Here is a 23,856-nt window from a genome sequence, read left to right as displayed (position 1 = left end):
CTATAGTAACATGCCTGAAGTCTTAATTAGTGTTAATTTTGTGCATTGTGTAGGAAATGCTTGAACTTAAAACTTAAGAATGCTTGTTTTAAAGTTCATTTTTGTAATTATGAGATATTATAGAGTGTGAATCCATCAAAAAAATTTTTTATGGATTTGTGACAAAAGGACACAAGAGCCAGCTTCAAAGTAGAGATTAGTCACTGGATAAAACTGAAATTTTGAGTATCAAAAATAATAATAATTGTCATGGATGCAAACACAATGAACCAACAAAAATTGCTGAGATCATATGATATCTAAAGAAATAAAGCCAGAAAAAGCTCATATGTTAACATTTGAGGCTGCTATTAAATCAATTCTTTACTTTGAAAATTGGTAATTAAAGAGAAAGGATTAAACATTTATCCCTGTTTCCCCTGTAGGAATTGTATTTCAAAGTAACCAAATAGCCCCAGATGATAAGGATAAGCTTTACTTTACAGAATTCCAGCTAATGGTGCAGAAGGAATGATAAAATTAGTAAATCATTATACAACTCCAAGTAAAAGTATTAATTTGGACAGAGATTATCACTTGGTGCTAATACCGTTACATGAATGGTTGATGGGGAAATGGATAGTTGTGTAATGCCCAGATAGTTCCACATAGATCCTTTCTAATCACCTTCAACTGTACAATGGTGGGATAGTATTATCATCCTAATACAGTGATTAATCTTAACAATACAAATTATGGGACCACTAGACATTAGGTCTCTCCTAATGTAACACAATATGAAATATACAATTTTGCATTTTATGCATTCTAGCCAAAAGAATTTAACCTAAATCCATTAAGCCTTTAGATAAAACTTCTAGTTTATAGAAAATACAGGGGGGAAAAAGAAACAAGCTAGATGACACCATGTGGAAGCAAGCAGACAAATCCAGAGGTAGGATATGTTGAAAAACAATTGGCTCAGTACCTTTAATAAGTCAGTGTTACGGGAAAAAAAAGGTAGGGGGGATAATATGCTAGATTAAAAATATACTCAAGAGACTTAGCAGTGAGATGGAATACATGGTCCTGCATTAGACTCCGGCTTAGACAAACTGGCTTTAAAAGATATTTGGGAGGGGAACTATGGGGAAATCTGAAATTGGATGGGTGTTAGAAAAAATTTTTGAGATGGAAAGGTAGATATTACTTACTAAAAAAAGTAGGTTACAAAATAGCATGTACAATATGATCTCATTTTGGTAAAATATATATATATATTTACAGAGTAAGTTCTGGAAAAATATATAATAAAAGTGTTAAGAATGGTAATATCTGAGTGGTAAAAATATGGTATTTTTATTTTCTTATTTTTACTTTTTTTTTTTTTTTGGCAGCTGGCTAGTACAGGGATTGAACCCTGGACCTTGGTGTTTTCAGTACCATGCTCTAACCAGCTGAGCTAACCAGCCAGCCTTCTTATTTTTTATAATGCATATTTATCACTTCTGTAATAATAAAAGCTTTTGAATTTTTTAAAATCTAGCTTCATGAGGTTAATGAAAGCAGAAATTTTGTCTGTTTTGCTCACTGCTGTATATGTAGCACTTAGAGAAGGATCTGGCACTTAGTAGGTGTTCAATATATATTTGTTGAACAAGTAACTATTAAGCAATGCTTGAAGAAATCACCTTAAGTGATCCATTGCCCTTTAAAATTGTTGAGGACTCTAAAAAACGGAAGTATACGTAATAGAACACAGATTCTGGAAAAAAATTTTTACTGCAAGATGAATAGCAGAATAATTCCAATGTCACTATCTTATTAAACTACCAGTGCACTGAACAGCAAATTCTCTGAAATTGTTCTGACTGCTGCCAGTCAATCCCGGATTTGGAGCTCTCTATTGCCCACCTTACTCCCTCCCTTAGGAGACTGTAGAGAAACTAAAGAGAGACTAGAAAGGGGCTGAGGTGGAGGGAGGGCCAACAGCAGCAACTAGACAGAGACCCTATGAAACAGGATTCAATAATCACTGGTAGATGCTGAGTATCTGAAGTGGTGATTCTGACTAGGCACTTAAAACATTTATACAGTTTATTATCTTTGGCTCTGAACAGACCAGTATATTCATATTAGATTTTAAATGAATTAAAATGGAAATATAAAACTCTTTAGCATCAAAAGACTATCCCTTACTTCAAGGTCTCAAAGGAGAATTTAATATCTATAGATTAAATTATACATTATGTGCAAAGTAAAAACATTAAGTTGGAAGAATTTTTAATATGATAGAGTTGTATGAAAGGTTCCCCTCTGTAAATCAGATTATCCTAAAGCAGATAAATGCACATATTTCTTAAGAAATAAAATGATGGAAAATTATATACATACTGTTCGAAAATGGCTACTTAGGTGGTCTAGCCTGCTAAATCTTTTTCCACAAGCTTGGCATGGATAGGGCCTTTCTCCTGTGTGACAACGAAGGTGGCGCTTTAGGTCTGCTTTCCTCTTCACCACATGTGTACAGTATGGGCACTTGAATCGCATCCTTGGTAGATCATCTGTCATGATACAGTTCAATTAAATCACTGGAAAGTGCATGGTAACCTTTTTTTTTTTTTTTTTGGTGGCATGCCAATACAGGCATAATAACAAGTCTAATAACAGAAAGAATCCAAAAGGAGTTGGTGAGTCCAATCTCAGAAAGGTAGGAAAAAAGAAGAAAGAAATTTTATTAAGACTAGATTGTCAATGTACTCCTAAGTACAGAACTGTAACTTCAGTATTTAACATATTTACAAAGTCTGGGTAAATTTAGACTACCCTACTTATCTTTTTATTTAACACAGTAGAGTTGCTAGATTTTAAATATAAAAAGGTAGCACTGGACTTGAAAACTGTAGATATAATCCAAAAGTTAAAGTATTTCATATTTAAGCTTTTAAGTAATTGTTTTATTTATGTTCTTATCCCCTTGCACTTATTTTTCATATAGTTGTAATACTTTATTTTTTAGGTAAAAAAAACTTCAAAGATTTTTAATTTCCTGCTTTCAAACTTATATATTTTCAAAATGATAGTTGTGATTAGTGGTAAACCTCATTAATTTAATAGCTGTTAAATTTAGCTGTTTATTACTGAAGTTATATTTAAGTAACCTAGAATTATAAAAGTACAGAGCCCAGATGAAGAAAAGATAACTTTTTGCTGTTTTAAAATGCAACAAAGACTTCCCCTTTTTGCTCCTTTGTCAATAGTTAGAGCCCTGCAGAACTTTCAGTAAGCTCTCTAATATTTACTGTTAAATATTTATTACTGTTAAATGTTCATAATACAATTCCATATATTTTCAAATTAGTATCCTACAGGAAAATGTGACTTGTAAAAATCAGTCAGTTTGCCTCTTATTTTAAAATATGTTATCTACAAACAACCAACTTATTTTTTAATTTTTTTTAAAAGATGGCCGGTAAGGGGATCTTAACCCTTGGCTTGGTGTTGTCAGCACCACGCTCAGCCGGTGAGTGAACCGGCCATCCCTATATGGGATTCGAACCCATGGCCTTGGTGTTATTACCACCGCACTGTCCCGAGTGAGCCATGGGCCAGCCCCAACCAAGTTATTTTTAAGAATTTATATGATAATCGGGGAAATGTGAATACTGACTGGCTATTTAGTGATATTAAGGAATTATTGTACAATTTATTTAGGTATGATAATGGTATTTTAGCATTTTTTTTAAAACTTTATATTTTGGGGACATATTCTAAAATTTATAGATGAAAACATATGATGTCTGAGAACTACTTAAAAATAATAAAGGGAGGGGCTGGCCGGTTAGCTCAGTAGGTTATAATGTGGTGTTATAATACCAAGGTAAAGGGCTTGAAACCCCATACCGGCCAGCCACACACACACACACACACACACACACACAAATAATAATAATAAAAGGAGGGGTCAGAGGTAAGGATATACATGTAATAAGATGAACCATGAGTTGAAAGTTGTTGGGACTAGGTAGGTAATGGGGACATGAAGATTAATTATACTGATCTCTATACTTTGGTATACATCTGAATTTTTTCTAAAATACATATATACATAATTTAAATCTTACCTTCAGGAGTTTCATTTTATTATAATTTTCCTTAAAATTTACATGAAAACTATTAAGCAAATTTGCTAACTGATTAATTGGGGGGAAAAACTGGATGATATGCATTTGTAATCCCAATTCTCTATTTCAGTCTTATGGAGGTGAGGGGAGAATTATTTTGAAACTATCAACCTACATAGTCTTTCTGCATATTACTACTATCATGAGATGTGTCATGTTATTGCACATTGGTCCACTATAGTGAGCTTTTAAAAAAAAAAAAATCTCGGGCCGGCCTGTGGATCACTCAGGAGAGTGCAGTACTGATAACGCCAAGGCCACGGGTTCGGATCCTATATAGGGATGGCCTGTTAGCTCACTGGCTGAGCGTGGTGCTGACAACACCAAGCCAAGGGTTGAGATCCCCTTACCGGTCATTTAAAAATAAATTAATTAAATTAAATTAAAAAAAAAAAAGAAACTCTATTATGTATTTTTATTTTAATAAATTAGATACTCCTCCCAAGTGAATACACAGAGAAAAAACTAAAGTGAAAATTATGTGTCTTAGGGATTGAACAATTTAGAAAATAACTTTAAACATTTAACAGTAATCTAATCACCCACAGATACAGGTTTAGAAAATCATGGGGTTTGGGCGCGGTGGCGCGCGCCTGTAGTCCCAGCTACTCGGGAGGCTGAGGCTGGAGGATCGCTTGAGCCCAGGAGTTCTGGGCTGTAGTGCGCTATGCCGATCGGGTGTCCGCACTAAGTTCGGCATCAATATGGTGACCTCCCGGGAGAAAATCATGGGGTTTGACCCTCTGTACTCTTATTATTTTGAATTTAGAACTTTATTTATTTATTTATTTATCTTGGTGGCTGGCTGGTACAGCAATTGAACATTGGACCTTCATGTTATCAGCACCACATTCTGACCAACTGAGCTAATCGGCCAGCCTTGAATTAAAATTTTTAAATTCATGTTTTATGAAATAAATGTTATTATAAAAATATGACTTAAAGGGCCGAGCCCGTGGCGCACTCGGTAGCGTGCTGCGCTGGCAGCGCGGCAACGCTCCCGCCGCGGGTTCGGATCCTATATAGGAATGGCCAGTGCACTCACTGGCTGAGTGCCGGTCACGAAAAAGACAAAAAAAAAAAAAAAAAAAAAAAAAAAAAGACTTAAAAAAATCACTTGTTTAACTAACTGCCATAGCACCTAAAATTAAGGGCACATTAAGACAGGATTGATTTATATTGGAATTTGAAACCTGGCTGAGGGGACTTATGCTCTTTTTGGGTACCTGGAAAATTTCTGGATGTGACCTCAGATCCTTGGCCATACTGATAGCCAACAGGAGTAGCATCCACTTCAGCATCAATCTTTGCTTGTTCTTCAGATTGGGAAACATGACTGGAAGAATCAGATGTCCGTGCTTCTCGTTTGCTTGACTTATAATGAGCAGCTTCAGAAGGCTGTGACAATCTCAAATGTTTAGTCTTTTTAATGGGATCTTTCCTTTGTTCGTGTTTGGCCAAAGGTTGTTGAGTATTCCTCTGGGAGGCTGGATGGTAATTATACTTACTCCAAGATTTTCCACTGATTATACCTGTTCCTTGATCTGGGCTTAGGTGAGAACGTGGAGAATTGCTTTCTTCTTGCCAGCCACCACTATAAAAAGAGGAACGTTCTATACCATTAGAATTGGCATCTTTATCTGAGAGACTGAAATAGCGATCTTTTTCTTTCTCACTAATATCTAATGAAGATTTAATAAAAGTCTTACATACATTAATGACATCAGTCATCTGAAGGAAGCTAGCAGCAGACATCACTTCTATGACATTCTGACCAGTAAGAGAGAGTTTACCGGAATAGACAAAGTCCAGGATGACTGTAAATGTGTCAGGGGAGAAAGCCTGGAATGTAGCTGTGGTTGGCTGACTTGTCTCCTTTGAATTTTGAGAAAGCAGCATTTTAAAGTAGCCACTACTAGCAAATAATACATTTCGATGTGCTTTGAAGACCTTCCCTTCAACTAGAATACTGCAATCGCAAAATACATCTTGCCTGCGCTGCTCATTCAATTGTTGCAGGAGGTGGGACTGATGAGAGGAGATCTCCATCCTGAAGAGGAAAAGACACACACATGTGGTTAGCAAAAACTAAATAACAACCCTTTTCTAAGGCAAGTCAACTAAAATAAGGATCAGAAGCCTCTATCTTTTTTCCATTGAAAACACTTTCTTCTTGGAGTATATAGTCCCTAAGACACAGAAGATAATAGGTTTCAAGATATCATTTAATACTATACTATTAGTTATTAGATTTTTAGAAAATTACTTGTTTCCTCAGCAAGCTTTATTGAGCATCCTCAATAAATCAGGCCTTCTGCTATATGCTGAACTTTGATTACTGCCCTCAATGTAGTTCTCAATCTATAGGGCTTTAAACAAATATTCATATGAAATGACAAGTTAAGTGCTAAGACAGGAGGGTGTTATGAGCCGTATAAAAGGGTACACTATTCTAGATTGGGATGGAGAAGGTTAGGGGATACCTCTTTGAGAAGTAACATTTAAGCTGAGATCTCAAGGGTGACTGACGAGGAATTAGGCAGGTGAAGGGTGAGGAGAAAGATTTTTGGTTCCAGCAAAATGGTGGTAATAGAAATAAGTGCTGAAAATTTCATGCTACAAATCCCTAGAGATGCTGGGTAAAATATAACCAAAACTTTTTAAATGTATGGCTCGGCTTGTAAGAAAGAACAAGAAGAGCTGGCCTGTTAGTTCAGTTGGTTGGAGCACAGCCATAGAATACCAAGGTCAAGGATTCCAATCCCAATATTGGCCAGCCGCCCAGGTGCCAGCAGAGAAGAGGAAGCAGAACCAGAGCAGCAGGCACATTAGTATGAGCCAGTAATACTATGTGCTTAGGTTTTCATCAGTAACAAACCCTCCTCTATGAGAGGTAGGAAGTCAGAACCCTCTAAGGACCACAACCTTAGTGAAAAGGGACTAAAAATTTTGACAATAAATTTTTTTTTTTTTTTTGTCTTTTTCGTGACTGGCACTCAGCCAGTGAGTGCACCGGCCAGTCCTATATAGGATCCGAACCCGCGGCGGGAGCGTCACTGCGCTCCCAGCGCCCCACTCTCCCAAGTGCGCCACGGGCTCGGCCCTAAAAAAAAATTTTTTTAAAAATATTTTTGACCATAAATCCAGGAAAAAGGTAAAGAAAGTTTGTCTTTGCAGGGCCTTGGATTAAAAAAAGATAAGGCCCTAGGTGAGATATTCAAACCTAACTGTTGTACCTTGTGAGATTCTGGAGTCCAAATTTATTTTACCAGCTTGGTGTGGGAAACCTCACCCTGAAAAATTAACATGAAAATTGGTCACAGAATGGTGGTGTCCCGGGGCACCTTGCAGAAGCAAATGCAAAAATGCTCAGGAAGGATGCTCTCAGAACGCAGGTCAGGTAGGAAATAACCTCTACTTAACGCTGAACTCAAAATCATTTCCCTCCTTATACAAAGTGGATCATTTCCAATATCATACAAACATGATACCAAATATCTCCTATCTTAAAAACAAACAAACAAGCAAACAAAAACCTCCCTTTGATTTCACAGTTACCTCTGGCTACCACTCCATTTCTTTGCACCCTTTACACAATTTTCATTGAAAGAGTTTTATTTTGTTTTTGTATTTGCTGTCTTCACTTCTCCCATTCTCTCTTGAACCCATTCCAATCAAGTGTTCATCCCCATCCTTCAAAACCATTCTTTTTAAGGTCATTAGTAACTTTCATGTTGTCATATCCAATGGTCATTTCTCTGTCCTCATTTTACCCACACTGTTGATCACTCTTTTCATGATCACTCTTTTCATCCTAAAACACTTTCTTGACAGCCTGGACACCACTCCTTCATGATTCTCCTCCTACCTCACTGGCTACTCCTTCTCGGTCTCCTTTGCTGGTTCTTCTCCATTTTCCTAAATCTCTAAGTGCTGGAATACCCCAGACCTCAGACCTCAGGCCTCAGGCTTAGGAATCACCTAGGGAATGACACAGGTAGAGAAGATCCCTAGGGATCCCTTCCAGTCTCACAGTTTTAAATACCAAATTTACATATCCAGCTCCTAACTTCTTCCCTGAACCTCAGTCTCATATATGTAACACTTTACCTGCATCTCCACTATTAAGAAGTTTAACAGCATCTTAGCTTCACATGTCCAAAACCATATTCTTTGTTCACCCTCATCCTAAACCTGCCTTTCCTATAGGCTTATTATCTCAGGAAATAGTAATTCCATTCTACCAGCTGTTTAGATAAAAAACATTAAGTCATCTTTGACTTCATGTTGTTGGCTTTACCTTCAAAACAGATCCAAAATCCCACCACTTCTCTCCAAAACTGCTGCTGCCACCTTGATCCAAGTCACCATCACCTACCATCTACAGGCTATTTTATTAACCAAATAAGTCTCCTTACAACTTCAGTGTAATCTGAATACAGCAGCCAGGGCGATCCTTCTAAAACATAAGTAAAATCACATTATTCTGTGCAAAACCCTCCAATGGTTTCCCCATCCAACACCAAAGTTCTTCTCATGACCTAAAAGGCCCTATGTGATCTGCTTTTTCCCCCCTACCTATACCTCTCTGACTTCATCTCCTCTGCTCTACCCCTCACTCATCACATTCGAGCTACAAGGACTTCTGCTCGTTCCTGAACATTCAAGGCATGTCTTGTACATGTTATTCCCTCTCCTTGGGACATTCTTCCTCCAGATATACACAGCTCACATACTCACTTCTTTTAGGTCTCTGCTTCAATGTCACCTTATCAGAGAGACTTTCCTTTACCATCCTTTATAAGCACCCCTCCCACTCTATCCCTTTATTTGTTTATTGTCTGTTTTCTCCTACTAAAATGTAAAGTCCAAGAGAAAGAGACTTTCCCTGTTTTGTTTACTTATGTATCTCCAGCTCCTTGAACAGCACTTGAACAAACAAAAGATATACAATCAATGTTGTTGAATGAATGAATCAAAAATATTAAAACACACAATGAAATCATTCTTTATAAAAAAGAATCAGCAGGCAAAACAATCAGGAGAATTAAAACCCCAAGAATTTTATAAAATAGAATAAAAATCTAATAGACTTAAATAAGAATGTGGAAAATGGTCAAAGAAGATAAAAGATGATATGACAACTTTTAATATGTTTATTGACCATGATTGAGTGCACTGCTTGCTCACTACAATATTGTTAACTAGCACTGCATAACAACTAACCACAAAAAGTGTTATACAATAATAAGTATTTATTTAGTTTGCATGCCTGTGAGTTGACTGACTTAGGCTGGATTTGTCAGGGCAGCTCTGCTGATCTCGCCTGATCCCACTCACATATCGAGGAGTCAGGTGATTTAGGCTGGACCTGGAGGGGCAGCTTGTCTGTGGTGGCTGTGTTACACATGTCTCACATCTTCCTCCTGGGACCAGTGGGCTAGTCTGAACAATTTCTTCTCATGACAGTGGCATAAGTGCAAAAGGCCAAGGAAAAATAGATGAGGCCTTTTAAGGCTTAAGACTTGGAACTGGTTCACTGTCATGTCTATCATATTCTATAGACCAGAGCAAATCACATGGCCAACTCCAAAGTCAACAGCAGGGGAAATATCCTCTTCCTAGTTAATGGGAAGAACTGTAGAGTCACATAACAAAGAGTGTGAATATACGTAAGGGGTGAAGAATTGGGGCCAATAATGCTATGCATACAATATCCTTTCTTCCTTTTAAAATTGAGTAGTTTGTCTTTTTTAAAAAATTGATTTATAGATGTCCATTATATATCCTACATACTAATCCTTTATCAGTTATATGCCTTGCAAATATCTTCTCCCAGTCTGTGGTTTGTCTTTTCAACATCTTTTAAGATGGTTTTCATTAATAAGAAGCACCTAGTTTTAATATAGTCAAATGTATCAATCTGTTAATGGTATGTGTTTTCTGTATCTTGTTTAAGAAATCCTTCTCTAGGGCTAGCCCGTGGATCACTTGGGAGAGTGTGGTACTGATAAAACCAAGGCCGAGGGTTCAGATCCCTATATAGGGATGGCCGGTTAGCTCTCTTGGGAGAGTGTGGTGCTGACAACATCAAGTCAAGATCTCCTTACCAGTCATCTTTAAAAAAAAAAAAGAAAAGAAAAGAAATCCTTCTCTATCTCAAGGACATAAAGACATTTTTTAAAGTTTGTGTTTTTTTTTGGCAGCTGGCTGGTACAGAGGTCAAACCCTGGACCTTGGTGTTATCAGCACCACACTCTAACCAACCAAGCTAACCAGCTATTCCATTTCTTAGCGTAGTTTTTCACTTTTACGGTTTTAATCTACCTTAATTTATTTTGCTTATGGTATTTTTTTTCATATGGATAAACAACTTTTCTGACACCATTTATTGAACAGTCTATCCTTTCCCTACTAAATGCCACCTCTATATACATCTAATTTCCATAATTCATGGATCTACTTCTGAGTTTTCTGTTCAGTTTGCTGGTCTATTTTCCTGTCTATGCACCAATACAGTATTAATTACCAAAACTTCAAAATGACTCTCCCCACCTACCCTTTCCTCTTCAAATAACTTTTTTTTTTTTTAGTGGATAGCTGGGGCCAGAATCCAAACCCTTGATGTTGGTGTTACAAGGCTGTGCTCTAATAACTGAGCAACCAGCCAGCCCCCAAATAACATGTTTTTAAAAATTCTGATTGACACTTCTTCCATATAAACATGAAGAACAGCTCATCAAGTTTCACTAAAAAAGAAAAAGTATCCCATTGTGATTTTTTTTTTTCTGCATTGCACTGAATTTATAGATTCATTTAGGTAGAACTCGCATGTCTATAATGTTGAGTCTTACCATCTATGAACATGGTATAAATTTATTCAGGTCTTCTTTCATATTCTTCAATGTTTCCTTATTTTCTGTATTAAGATCTTACATATTTTTGTCAGATTTACTCCTACTGCTTGTAGGCTTTTTTGCTATAGTGAATGGGCACTATTTTTACTGCATTATTATTGGTATATAGGCATGCTATTCATATTTGTATATTGGGCCAACCCTGTGGCAGAGCGCAGCAGCACTCCCGCTGCGGGTTCGGATTCTATATAGGGATGGTCAGTGCGCTCACTGGCTGAGCGTGGTGTGGCCGGTCACAAAAAAGACAAAAAAAAATTTGTATATTAATTTTGTATCTAGTACCCTCACTTGTTAGCAAAACTCTCTTATTAGCTCTAGTAGTTTATCCAAAGATTTTCTGAAATATTCTGTATAGTTATATGTCTATGAATAAGGAAAGTTTTATTTTATATATTTCCATTTTTATATCTCATTACTTGATTTATCCTATTGCATGGGCTAGGTATAGGATCTCCCATAAAATGTGGAATAGAAATCATGATAGCAGACATCATTGGCTGAAAGGAAATGCTGCTAAAATTTCACCATTAAGAATGATGGTTAGAATAGGAGTTTGATTGGCACCCTTTCATTTCCAATTTGCTAAAAAATTTTTTATCATAAGTGAGTGCTGAACTTTATTAAATGCTTATTCTGCATTTGTATGTTTCCCCCCTTGGTCTGTATATTAGTTTCCTAGGACTCCCATAACAAAGTACCACAATTGGGTAACCTAAAACAACAGAATTTTATTGTTTTACTGTCTGGAAGCTAGAAACCCAAAATCAAATTGTCTACAAGCCATGCTCCCTCTGAATCCTTTGCTTATTCCTACCTTCTGGTGGCCCCAGGAGTTCCTTGAAGATTTGGGTAGCAGCATAACCTAAATCTCTGCCTCTTTCTTCACATGGCCATCTTCTCCCTGTGTGTCTGTCTTCACAAGGTGTTCTTGTATCTTTATATAGTCTTTTTATTAATTTATTTATTTTGGCAGCTGCCCAGTATGGGGATCATATAGTCTTCTTATAAGGACACCAGTTATACTGGATGAAGGTCCTACCCTACCCCAGTTTGACCTCATCTTAACTAATTACATCTGCAATGACCCTTTTTCCAAATAACATACTGTGGATTAGGACTTCAACATATCTTCCTTTTGGGAGATGGGGGCAGCAGGTACACAATTTAATCCATAGCAATCTGTTAAAATGGTATATATCACATTAATGGATTTTTCTGGATGTTGAGTGATCTTTGCATTCCTGGAATAATCTAACTCAGTCTTTACTTTTATTTTTCTACTTAATTCATAGACTAAAAAAAATAAATTTTCTGCTTTTTTAATTCTTCAATAATATTAGGTTGAATTGTGTAATAGGTTGAATACTGTCCTCACTGGGTTGAAAATTCATGTCTATCTTGAACCTCAGAATATAACCTGATTTGGAAATAGGGTCTTTGCAGACATAACTAGTTAAGATGAGGTCATATTGGATTAGGGTGGGCCCTAAATCCAATGACTAGTGTCCTTATTAGAAGAGGAAAGGACACACAAATACGTACAGGAAAGAAGGCCATGTGAAGAAAAGGGTAGAGATTGGAGTGATGGAGCTGCAAGTCAAGGAATGCCAGGAGTGACCAGAGCTGGAAGAGGCAAGGAAGGATTCTCCTCTAGAGCTTTCAGAGGAAGTATGGCCCTGCTGACACCTTGATTTCTGACTTTTAGCTTCAAGAACTGTGAGAGAATAACTTTGTTTTAAGCCAGTTTTGTACTTTGCTGCAGCAGCTCTAGGAAACTAATACAAAATGCATGAAATTGCCAATATAACTGTCCCTTGGTCCCACAGGGGATTGGTTCCAGGACCCCCTCATGGATACCAAAATCCACATATGCTCAAGTCCCTTATATACAATGGCGTAGTATTTGCATATAACCTGCACACATCCTCCCATAAACTTTTATTTTTTATTTATTTATTTTTTTAAAAAGATGACCGGTAAGGGGATCTTAACCCTTGACTTGGTGTTGTCAGCACCACGCTCAGCCAGTGAGCGAACCGGCCATCCGTATATGGGATCCGAACCCGAGGCCTTGGTGTTCTCAGCACCGCACTCTCCCGAGTGAGCCACGGGCCGGCCCCTCCCATAAACTTTTAAATCATCTCTCGATTACTTACAATACGTAATACAATGTAAATGCTATGTAAATAGCTGTTACTGTTTTTGCATTCATACTATTTTTTACTGTTTGCTATTTTTAATTCTTTTATTTTTCAAATATTTTTGATCTGCAGTGGGTTGAATCTGCAAATGTGGAACCTGTGTATACAGAAGGCTGACAATATTCAATGCTTGTTTTTTTTTAACAGTAAAAATCGTAATTTTATAGAGTTGACCTAAAATCTTGATTTAAAATTAATTGGTAAATGGGAAAAACATTTATTTCTGTTTTAACAGAGGAAGCTGTAGCTATTTAAAAACTAGTATTTTAATTATTTCAGTGGACATTTTTGTTTACCAGCCTGTTATATAATTTCCCTCTGTTTACTAATTTTTCTATTCCAACTACTCCCTCTACTCACTCAATGCCTTTTTTTGTAATAGTTCCTCAACTTTTCTTAAGAGGATCACTCCTTCACCTCTTCTGGTTGCTATGATTTGGGAAGAATTGACATGATCCATCACTCCAGAGGTCAACCTGTGACCTAGACCTGACAAATCAGAGCACTGTTTTCCACTGGCCAGTCAGTGATTTGGGGATGGACACATCAAAAAAGGCCAGCGAATGAGGTTCAATCAAAGTAAATCACAGCATTTTTACTGGAACAACTAGAAAAGAGGACCACTCTTCTGCGGGTGTGAAGATGTAAAACTGGGGCTGTTGTAGATGTTCTGCTACAAGAGAAGGGACCAAAACTGGGGAAAGCAAAGCAGAGAAACACAGAAAGCCCTCATCCTACTGACACCATTTTGTTCCCTAGACAAGGGGTTGAACATTTTTTTTTCTGTAAAGGGCCAGATTGGAAATGTTTTAGGCTTTGTGAGCCATGGGCCTCTCACATCTACTCAACTCCACCACTGTGTCACTCAATTCTGCCATTGTAGTGCAAAAGCAGGCATACACAATATGTGAAGGAATGGGCATGGCTGTGTCCCAATAAAGCTTTATTTACAAAAACAGCTACAGGCTACCCTTTGACAACCACAGCCCTGGACCCAGCCATGCCTTAAATTATATATACCCTTGGACTTTTCAGTTACTTGATCCAATAAATGCCCTTTTCCTTAAGAATTTAAGGAAAATTCTCAGACTTCTTTTCCTTTTAAATTTGGCTTTCCTTTTACTTGTAACCAGAGAATCCTGATTTATATAATTAACAGGATTTTTTGGTCACTTTCACCTATTAGTGTAAATTTCTTTACAATCCACTCCTAACCCTGAAAGCAAAGTTGGTTTCATAGAGGAATGATGAATTGATGTACAAGTCATAGCTGGTTCTTTTTCAGACACACAAATGTTGTATAAACACTTTAATTCTATTCTTTAAAGTTTTAGTAAAAAGTTAATTCCTTGGAGGAAAACACAGAATTTTTTAAATTTAAGTTTCAATACGAATTTTCTTTCCAGGCAATTTGAAGCTGAAAGGGAGCATCAGTATTGTTAAGAGTTGTAAACACTAGTCACTGTGTGCAAATTATTTAAACAGGCTCCTAATTGAGAGTTGTTAAGAAGTGGGAGGATGTTTAAGAGTAAAAGTAAAGTGGAAAATTATCTTCTCCTGTCTGGAGAGACTTGAGCACTGCCTTTGACAAATGGAAGGAGCAAGAGAGGACCTCTGAAAGAAAAGGCTGAGAGCTGTGGGGAATTACTTCAGCAGCAGACTGTGTCAAAGGGCAGTCACAAGACTTACCCCCTAATGTGAAATATCCCCAAATTGGCTGAATTCCTAGCGCTATATACTTCAGGCCTGAAAAGGACGATATAATTTCAAGATAGGATTAAGAGCAAGTTTAAGGGACTTAACAAAAAGACCCTGATAGATAGAAACACACACACACACACACACACACACACACAACCACAACTACATAATAACACACATATGGCAGAGAGTAGAAAGTGATCAAGGATGACTGCAAAGTTTATGGCCCAAGTACTAGATGGATGGAGTTGTCATTTATTGAAAGGGAAACGACTGGAAGAGGAACAGGTTGTGGGTACTGGTATCTGGACCTCAATTTTGGATATGTAAAGTTTAAGAAACCTGTCATTCACCCAATAAGAGACAAGAGTGTGCAGCTGGATATATGAGTAGAGCTGAAGAAAGAGGTTCAGGCTGGGAATCATTGGCATATAGACGGTGGTATTTAAAGCCATGAGATTATATGTGATTACCCAAGGAGGCAGGCTACATAGAATAGAGATGAGTCCCTGGCACTCCAATATTTAGAGGTCAGAGAGACGAGGAGGAACATGCCAAGGAACCTGAGAGGAAAGCCAGAAAGAGAAAAAGAAACACATAAAGTATTTCAAGGAAGAGGAGGTAATCGATTATGTTAGTTTTGGTTAAATGAGGAGAGAGAGAGAGAGAGTGAGAGTGTGTGTGTGTGTGTGTGTGTGTGAGAGAGAGAGAGAGAGAGAGAGAGAGTGTGTGTGTGTGTATGTGTGTGTGTGTGTTGAGGGAGAATGGATGAGAGAAATAGCCAACAAGTACACATAACTCTTTTCAAGGAGTTTTGCTGTAAAGGGAAACAGAAAACAGAGGAGGAAGTGATAGCAAGGAGAAGTGGGGTCAAGACTACAAAGAATTTGAATATTTTGGAAAAAAAAGAACTGAAGAAATAAATTTCCAGATGAAACAAGAAGGGATGACATTGAGAACACAACTAAAATGGTAAATTATCATTAGGAAGGATTAGTGAGGGGTGGGGAGAGAAAAAGTGCCTTCTTTGCAACAGCAAGAAAGTAAAAAATTAAGTAGACATGAGAGCTCATTTCAGATGGCTTTGATCTTTCTAAGTAAAATATCACTATTCGTGGGCCGGCCCCATGGCTCACTTGGGAGAGTGCGGCGCTGGTAGCACCGAGGCCACAGGTTCAGATCCTATATAGGGATGGCCAGTGCACTCACTGGCTGAGAGTGGTGCAGACCACACCGTGCCAAGGGTTGCAATCCCCTTACCGGTCAGGGGGGAAAAAAAATATATATATATATATATATATCTGTGAAAATAATGAAGATGGGGGAAATGGGGAATTACAGTAGTTAATATAAAATGTACATCTGATTTTTTTTTTAATATCTGATTTTTAATCTACTCTGGTTTTCACTTAAATCACAAGATTAAAGTATTGCAGCATAAACTGAGCTTGATCCATAGCAGGTACTCAGTTAATATGTGGTGGGTTTCTATTGGTGAAACTGGTAGACTACAGCAACCAGGAGTCAGGAGGAGGTGCCATTTTTCTTTAACCTACCTATGTATGGAGCATCTCTGTACTGGAGCACTGACAGAAAGGAAACGACAAGCTCCAGGCTTTAAACTTTCGGCTCAAGTTGCCATCAGAGAACCAGAGAACTTCAAAGGCAACTCTAAAGGAACCTCTTAGTGAAGCTACAGGGTGGATATAGCTGAAAATTAGATCCCAAATGTAATTATGTGGGTTGTAAAATTACAACATAAGTTGACTTTACATCCTGACCAAGTTTCTTATGTGATGGGCATTGATTATGAAAAGTAACTTGAAATGGGAACATGTGAATAAATTCAGACAATCTGAGACTCTTGAACCCCTAAATTCTCTTGAGCCTCCCTTGCCAGAGAAGTAGTCTCTCCTTCATTTTGTGAGGAGACTTCACTCTCTGAGAGCCTTCCTTTTCTTGAAGACTCTGATAATTCATCTAAGACAACTACCTTGTCAGGGGATGGCTGTTTTCCTCCAGACATACCTCACCACCCCTCATTGCCACCAGACCATAACTAGAGTCAGATTCTAGTATTTCCAGGAGTATAACTTAAAAACCTGACCCTAGAGGAGATAATTTTTACATTAAAAATATTGCAGGATTCTTTACCTTGGCACAAACCTGGAATATGTTTGGTAATGGATTCTAAGGTATATAATGTTGAAACAGGGTGAATTTATCGATATGGGTGCAGTTACCAGAGATTCTGGATTTAACATGCTAGCAAGAGCATCTGAGAACAGCTCTAAAGATTTATTTCATTGGTTGACTGCAAGTTGAACTCAAGGATAGACTATATTCAGTGAGGTTGAGATGCCAGAACTTTTGGTATAATGTGGAGAAAGAAATCCAAATGACATAGTTACCATATGGTCCCACCTGAGAGATGTTACCCTGAGAGATTGGGATACCCAATAGGATGTGGTATGTGTGTTAAAAACACTGTTTTTTCCATAGATAGAACACTCAGTTCTAGAAATGAAGGGATGATCCATTTACCAGCCAGCTGCCAAAAAATAAATAAATAAAAAATAAAGGACTTAGAAATGAAGGGATGACGATGGTAGTGCCACCTTCCACTTTTATTAAACTTCCTAATTGGTCTCCTTGCCTTTCATCTTTCTCCCTTCAGTCCACCCTGAAGCAAGTTATCCTTTCAGATTTTGCTGTTCCAGATTCTTCAGGAGCTCCTTCCTGCCCACTGGATAATGTCCACATTTCTACAAATGGACTCAATACCTTTTGTGGCCCAGCTCTACCAACCTCTGCATGCTCATCTCCTACCACCTACCTCACTTCTCATTCTTAATCCATATGGCACTTCCTGGGCACACTGTGCCCTTCATGTTGCCAGGCTTTTGTACATATTGTTTATTGCAATAAAACCACCTTCTCCACCTAACAAACTTCATTTCACCTTCAGAGTCAGCTCAAATGGGACCTCCCCTGGGAAGTTTTCCTTGACTTCCCTGCGCAGACTTTAATTACTGCTTCCTCTATGCCCCACTGTATGTTATACATGTGCTTCATGACAATTGCTGGATTGTATTTTATTTGCCTATTTCAGTGTATGTTTTCTTATTACCTTGTAATATCATTATGAGTAGACACCATGTCTATTCAGTGTATGCCCAGTCTTAGTTTAATGTCTGGTACGTAGGAAGCATTCAATATCTTCACCAGTGTCCTTACTGAACAAAGAAAAATTCATTTTATGATTTTTCCAATAGATGGCCTCTATAGTCAAGGATATCTTGTAATTAATTCAATGAAAACATTTCAATGGCAAACTAAGCTAAGAATATTTGAGTACTTTGTTCTGTGGAATTTTATTTTGACACGGGGCTCAACCTGATGAGCTATCATTCTTTTTTGTGTCTCCATTGTATCCTGTACATAACTTTACTGTGACACCTATAACACTAATTTTTGTGACTGTCTTTCCCTATAAGTGCTTTAAAGGCAGGTAGAGTCACACTCATTTTATCTCCACTGTAGGCACTGAGTCAGGTCTATATTCTGTTATCAGTAAAAGCTTGCTGGCGATAAAATATGTCTATCTCAGCCCCAAATCTAGCATCCTAATAGAAGCACTCCCGGTAAAGTCAGCAACAGGACAACGATGCCATCTGTTACCATTATTATTTAACACTGTTCTGAAGGCATTAGCCAATGCAATTAGACGAGAGAAAGAAATTAGAAAAAGGACCACTGGAAAATAGAAGACAAAATTATCATTATTTGCAGATAATATGATTGTATACCTTAAAAATATCAATCAAGTATAAACCTACCACAAACAAAAAGAGTACTCACAGGGGGAAAGAAGTCATAAAATTAATACCAGAAATCAATAACTTTCGGGCTGGCCCGTGGCTCACTTGGGAGAGTGTGGTGCTGATAACACCGAGACCACGGGTTTGGATCCCCATCTAGGGATGGCCAGTTGGCTCACTTAGGAGAGCCTGGTGTTGACAACATCAAGTCAAGGGTTAAGATCCCCTTACCGGTCATCTTTAAAAAAAAAAAAAAAAAAGAAATCAATAACTTTCATAATACAAAAAACCCAATAAATTAGAGATATAATGGGATAAAAGACTCCCATTTACAATGACAGCAAAAATATAAAACGTAGCTCAGTTGGTTAGAACATGGTGCTGATAACACCAAGGGTTCAATCCAGGGTTCAACCCCTGTGCCAGCCAGCAAATAAATAAACACCTAGGAATAAATTTAACAAGAATTGTGCAAGAGCCATAAACAATATAGTAGGAAGTCAGTTCTTTCTCAGTTAATTTATAAATATAACATGATCGTAAGAAAAATACCAGCAAGTTATTTTAAGATCAATACAAATTTATACTAAAGTTTTATGGAAAAATAAGAACAAAGAGAAGAAGAACAAAGGGCCGGCCCTGTGGCTCACTCGGGAGAGTGCGGTGCTGGTAGCGCCGAGGCCACGGGTTCGGATCCTGCATGGGGATGGCTGGTGCGCTCATTGGCTGAGTGTAGTGCAGACTACACCGTGCTGAGGGTTGTGATCCCCTTACCGGTCAAAAAAAAAGGAAGAACAAAGAGAAGAAATTAACTGAATAAGAAGAACAAAAAGAAGAAATTAACACCAAAAGATAATTCAATTATATCATACTTCCTCAATAATTAAAACTGTGTTGCTCGTGATAAAGAGAAAGATAGACCAGCAGAATATGTCAGAAAAATCCATAAATACACCTCAATATATATGTGGTGGAAAGATCAGCAATTTAATAAATTGCATTGGAACAATTTTTAGTCTTCTGGAAAAAAAATTAAGCTGGATTTATACCTCCAACCTTATACCAGGATAAATTCCATATGGTTCAAAGACTTAAATATGAAAACAAAGCCATAAAAGTTCTAAAAGAAAATATGGAAGACTTTATAAACTTGGAGTATGAAAGTCCTTTATAACCATGACTCAAAATACCAAAGGCATAAAAGAAAAGATTGATACATTTATTACAAAAGATGAAACTTCTGTAGGGCAAAAAATACCACAAGCAAAGGCAGAAGACAAATGACAAAAATGTCTATCAGAGGAGAGGGTAGTCTCCATAATATACACCAAGCTCCTAAGAGACTGGTAAGAAAAAGAACAATAACCTAAGAGCAAATAGGACAATGGACAGTTCACAGAAAAAGAAATACAGGGTCAACCCGTGGCTAACTTGGGTGAGCATGGTGCTGATAACACCAAGGTGAAGGGTTCAGATCCCCTTACCGGTCACCTTTAAAAAAAAAAAAAAAGAAAGAAAAAGAAATACAAATATCCGTTAATCATATGAAAGGATGCTCAACCTTGCTCATAAAATATAAATGCAAATTAAAACCACACTGATATACCATTTGCCCCTCTCAACTCATCAAAAATCCCAAAATTTGGTAATGTAGGAAAACACTCTCAATCACTGCTGTCTCATCTCAATCACTGGCACTCTTAATCATTGCCGGTGGGAATACAAATTGGTACAAGCCTATGGAGGGCAATTTGGCAATAGCTCTCAAAATTATAAATGCATATGATCTCTGACTCAGCAATTTCACCTCTGGGAATTTATCCAACACATATACTTGCACATAATCAAAATGACATATGTACATGGTTATTCACTGCAGCACTGTTTGTGATAGCAAAAGATTAGAAAAATGTCCATCAATAGGGGATCAAGACATTATACTACGTCCATATGATGGAATATTAACAAGTGTAAACGAGGATGAGAAAATACTCTATTGATATGGAAAGATGGCTATAACACATAATTGAGTTAAAAAACAAAAAGCAAGGTGTAGAGCAATATATATATAATACAGGGGAAAAAATAGCCAGAAACTCTAGAAGAATTAATAAATCTAGAACAGTGGTTGCCAATTGGGGGTAGATGGGATCTGGAAGACAGGAGACAAGGATGGGAGGTAGACTTTACACAGCATCCTTTTAAATATTTTTTGAGTTTTAAATCACATAGATATATTCAGAAATAAATTGTATTGTTGTTTGTCAAACAAGTGAGTGAAATATTAACTTTCAGTCTCGCATTTAGCCAGATTTAGGTTGCAATTCAAGATTAAAATATCTTGGGAGCTCCTGGCATGATGAAATTTTGTCTTTACTTAAATCAAGATTCATGTGCTGCATGAACAGGTGACAAGTTGATTTTCCATTATGAAAAGTCAAGAGGTTGTCTTTTTATTGGGAGAGAGAGAAGAGGGAGTTGGAGGGAGAGAACCAAGCTACTTCCACGTAAATAGCTCTTCCATTGCAATTGCCAGTCTGGTTAATGGCTTGACAAAGGTGATGATGGCAGGAATGAGAAGGAACAGATGCAAAACACTTCAATAGGAAATAAAACCCATGGGCTTTGATGGCTGATTGGCTGTGGAAGGTCAGAGAGATGTAAAGAGATGAGTGCTTTTTAAAACCTACAGATTTAGTGGTATCATTAACAGAAATTGGGAAGTCCAAAGGAAGAACTGCCTTAGAGGAAAAGCTATGACTTTGGTTTTAAGTACACTGCATGTGAATGGGAAATCAGGTAGAGATGGACAGAAAACCACTGGAAATGCTGATCTGAAGTTTAGCAGGACAGTCAGACTTGAAGATAAAGGTGTGGTAGACACCTGCAAATAGTGATTAGGCTGTTAGCAGGGATGAAAGAGCTCAATGGAAATAAGGACTGAGATGAGAACTTGAGGGATTGCTCATGATTGTGGAGCAAGATGGGGAAGAGAAGCCAGTGTTACAGATAGAGAAATAAGTAAGAATTAGGAGAGCCTTGTGACATGTTAGCTAAGGGTGGGGAGTTTCCAGAAAGATGCAGTGAAAAGGTTAAAGAGCTGAGAGGCAATAATAACAGTAGCAATATGTACTGTCTCATTTAATCTTCACACACAACAACCTATCAGGTAGGTGGTGGTATTCTTATCCGCATTTTACAGAAAAGAGCATTACCCAGACAGTGACTCTAATGTTACATGATGCAACTTCGGAAGATCAGAATTCTGACACTAGTTCTAGCACTAAATTAGCTACATGTCCATGGGCAAGTAACTTCACCTTTCTAGTCTTAATTTCCATCTTTGCAAATTGAAGGGATTGATATAATCTCCCTTAGAGATTCTCAGTAATATGAATTCTTAGTAATATGAATCTTTGAATAAGGTGGAAGGGAAGAAATAAGTATACTAGAAAGGCAATGAATTAAAATTTTAGCTCACATTCAGAGGGATATACTAAATTTCTTTAAGAGATTAGTCAAAATAAATATGTTATTTTTAAAAAATAGCAATAAGTGAACAGGGATACCTGGCCAATAGATCAGAATGCTGAATATTTTATGTACAGTGAATTTTCAAGCAATAAATCCATTCTCTGATATAAAAAACTACAATTGCAACATTCTACTTTTTATTTATGTATTTAAGTGAGGCACAATATCAAGAATTAAATTAAAATTTCTCATACCTGGAAATTTATGAATGCTGCTCTTGAAAACCTCAAGTCAACTGAATGGAGTAAAAAAGAGAAGATTCCAAGTCTAACACAGTCTGTGTATGGAAGATTGTCCTGTAGAGAGAGAAAATAACTATTTATAATGTACTTTTGTAATAAGAGACAGAAACATCTGCTAAGGTACATAATATTTACTTAAATAAGTTATATGTAAGCATCTATCACATACCATTTTGTTAGGATGTAAAAATAGATAATCTGGCATAGATTTTTAGTTTACGGAAAAATCATTTGGCTTCAAATTGTCTTGAAACTCTTTTTAAAGAAATTATATATATAATTATATAAACCATAAATTATATATATGTATATTGTACATTATATATAATTTTTAAACCTCGATCTTAATATCAAAGTCTGCAAGAAGAGATTTCAAATAATAAAATATATTATGGCAAATTGAAAGCAAACATACCTTTTAACTCTAACAATAAAATAAACTTAAGATAGACTATTCATAGGCAAGCCAGCAGATAATACCGACAGCAACATTAGTCCTATTGCTCTTTTCCTGCAAGTAGCATTGATGTGATTTGCAAGAATACCAAACAGAAAAGCTTTTAAAATTCAATTTGAAAATTCAACATATCTTAAAAACTGTACAGTTAAGAAGGAAGTTAAAAAAAAAAAAAAATCCCTCTATATGTGGTTCAGAAAGCCCGCTGTAGTCACCGAGATCTCTTATAACTGTGTTGGTTTGCCAAATTGTACTCTAATGTACCACAATTTGTAACAGCAGCTGTAACACCTATTTGTCATTAAAAAAAAAAAATTCCAGTTTCTACTGTATTCCAAACCTTTTCAATTATCAAAACCAAAACAATTCAACTTTTTTCATTGACCATCATAGTTTTTATTAATGTAGAGAGTGTTAAAGCTTTATCTCCATAGGCAGAGGAAAAATGAACTTGATGTTTGTTAAACCAATAAAGTAAGCTAAGAATTCCCACCAAAATAATGCTGACTGAATTAATGGAACTACTTTTTAAAAATTAATATTTTTTTCTGATTATAAAAAGAGTATATACTTATAGAAAATGTAGAAAATGCAGGCAAGTATAAGGAAGAAAACAAACCAAAATAACTTTTAACTGAGCATTTGCAAAACACCAGAGAAAGTAGAACTGCTCAAATACACTTTAAATTAGCAAAAAATGTGCACCCACTGATAAGGCAGTCTGAATTCTAGCAACTCAGACTAGTCAAAACACCACTGACCTAGAGGTTTACAAAAAAATTTCTAAGCAGCAACTAATAGAGAAAGTAGCCAAGATGAT

At 36.9% G+C, this 23,856-nt stretch overlaps 1 protein-coding gene across 1 annotated transcript in view; it reads right to left on the bottom strand.

The window, feature by feature from the left end:
• ZBTB8A (zinc finger and BTB domain containing 8A) overlaps nt 1-23,856 on the bottom strand; it is a 38,875-nt gene that overhangs the window by 2,537 nt on the left and 12,482 nt on the right. The window contains exons 2-4 of the mRNA XM_063106905.1: nt 22,532-22,633; nt 5,390-6,213; nt 2,374-2,543 (exon numbers count right to left, since the gene is read on the bottom strand). Of these exons, the coding sequence (XP_062962975.1) occupies nt 2,374-2,543; nt 5,390-6,212 (993 nt within the window). The 5' untranslated portion in view covers nt 6,213; nt 22,532-22,633. The remainder of the gene's footprint in view (nt 1-2,373; nt 2,544-5,389; nt 6,214-22,531; nt 22,634-23,856) is intronic.

Source organism: Cynocephalus volans, chromosome 8 (assembly GCF_027409185.1).
Source record: "Cynocephalus volans isolate mCynVol1 chromosome 8, mCynVol1.pri, whole genome shotgun sequence".
Taxonomy (NCBI): domain Eukaryota; kingdom Metazoa; phylum Chordata; class Mammalia; order Dermoptera; family Cynocephalidae; genus Cynocephalus; species Cynocephalus volans.
Note: the sequence above shows the minus strand (reverse complement) of the source record. Positions and strands in the feature narration are given on the sequence as shown.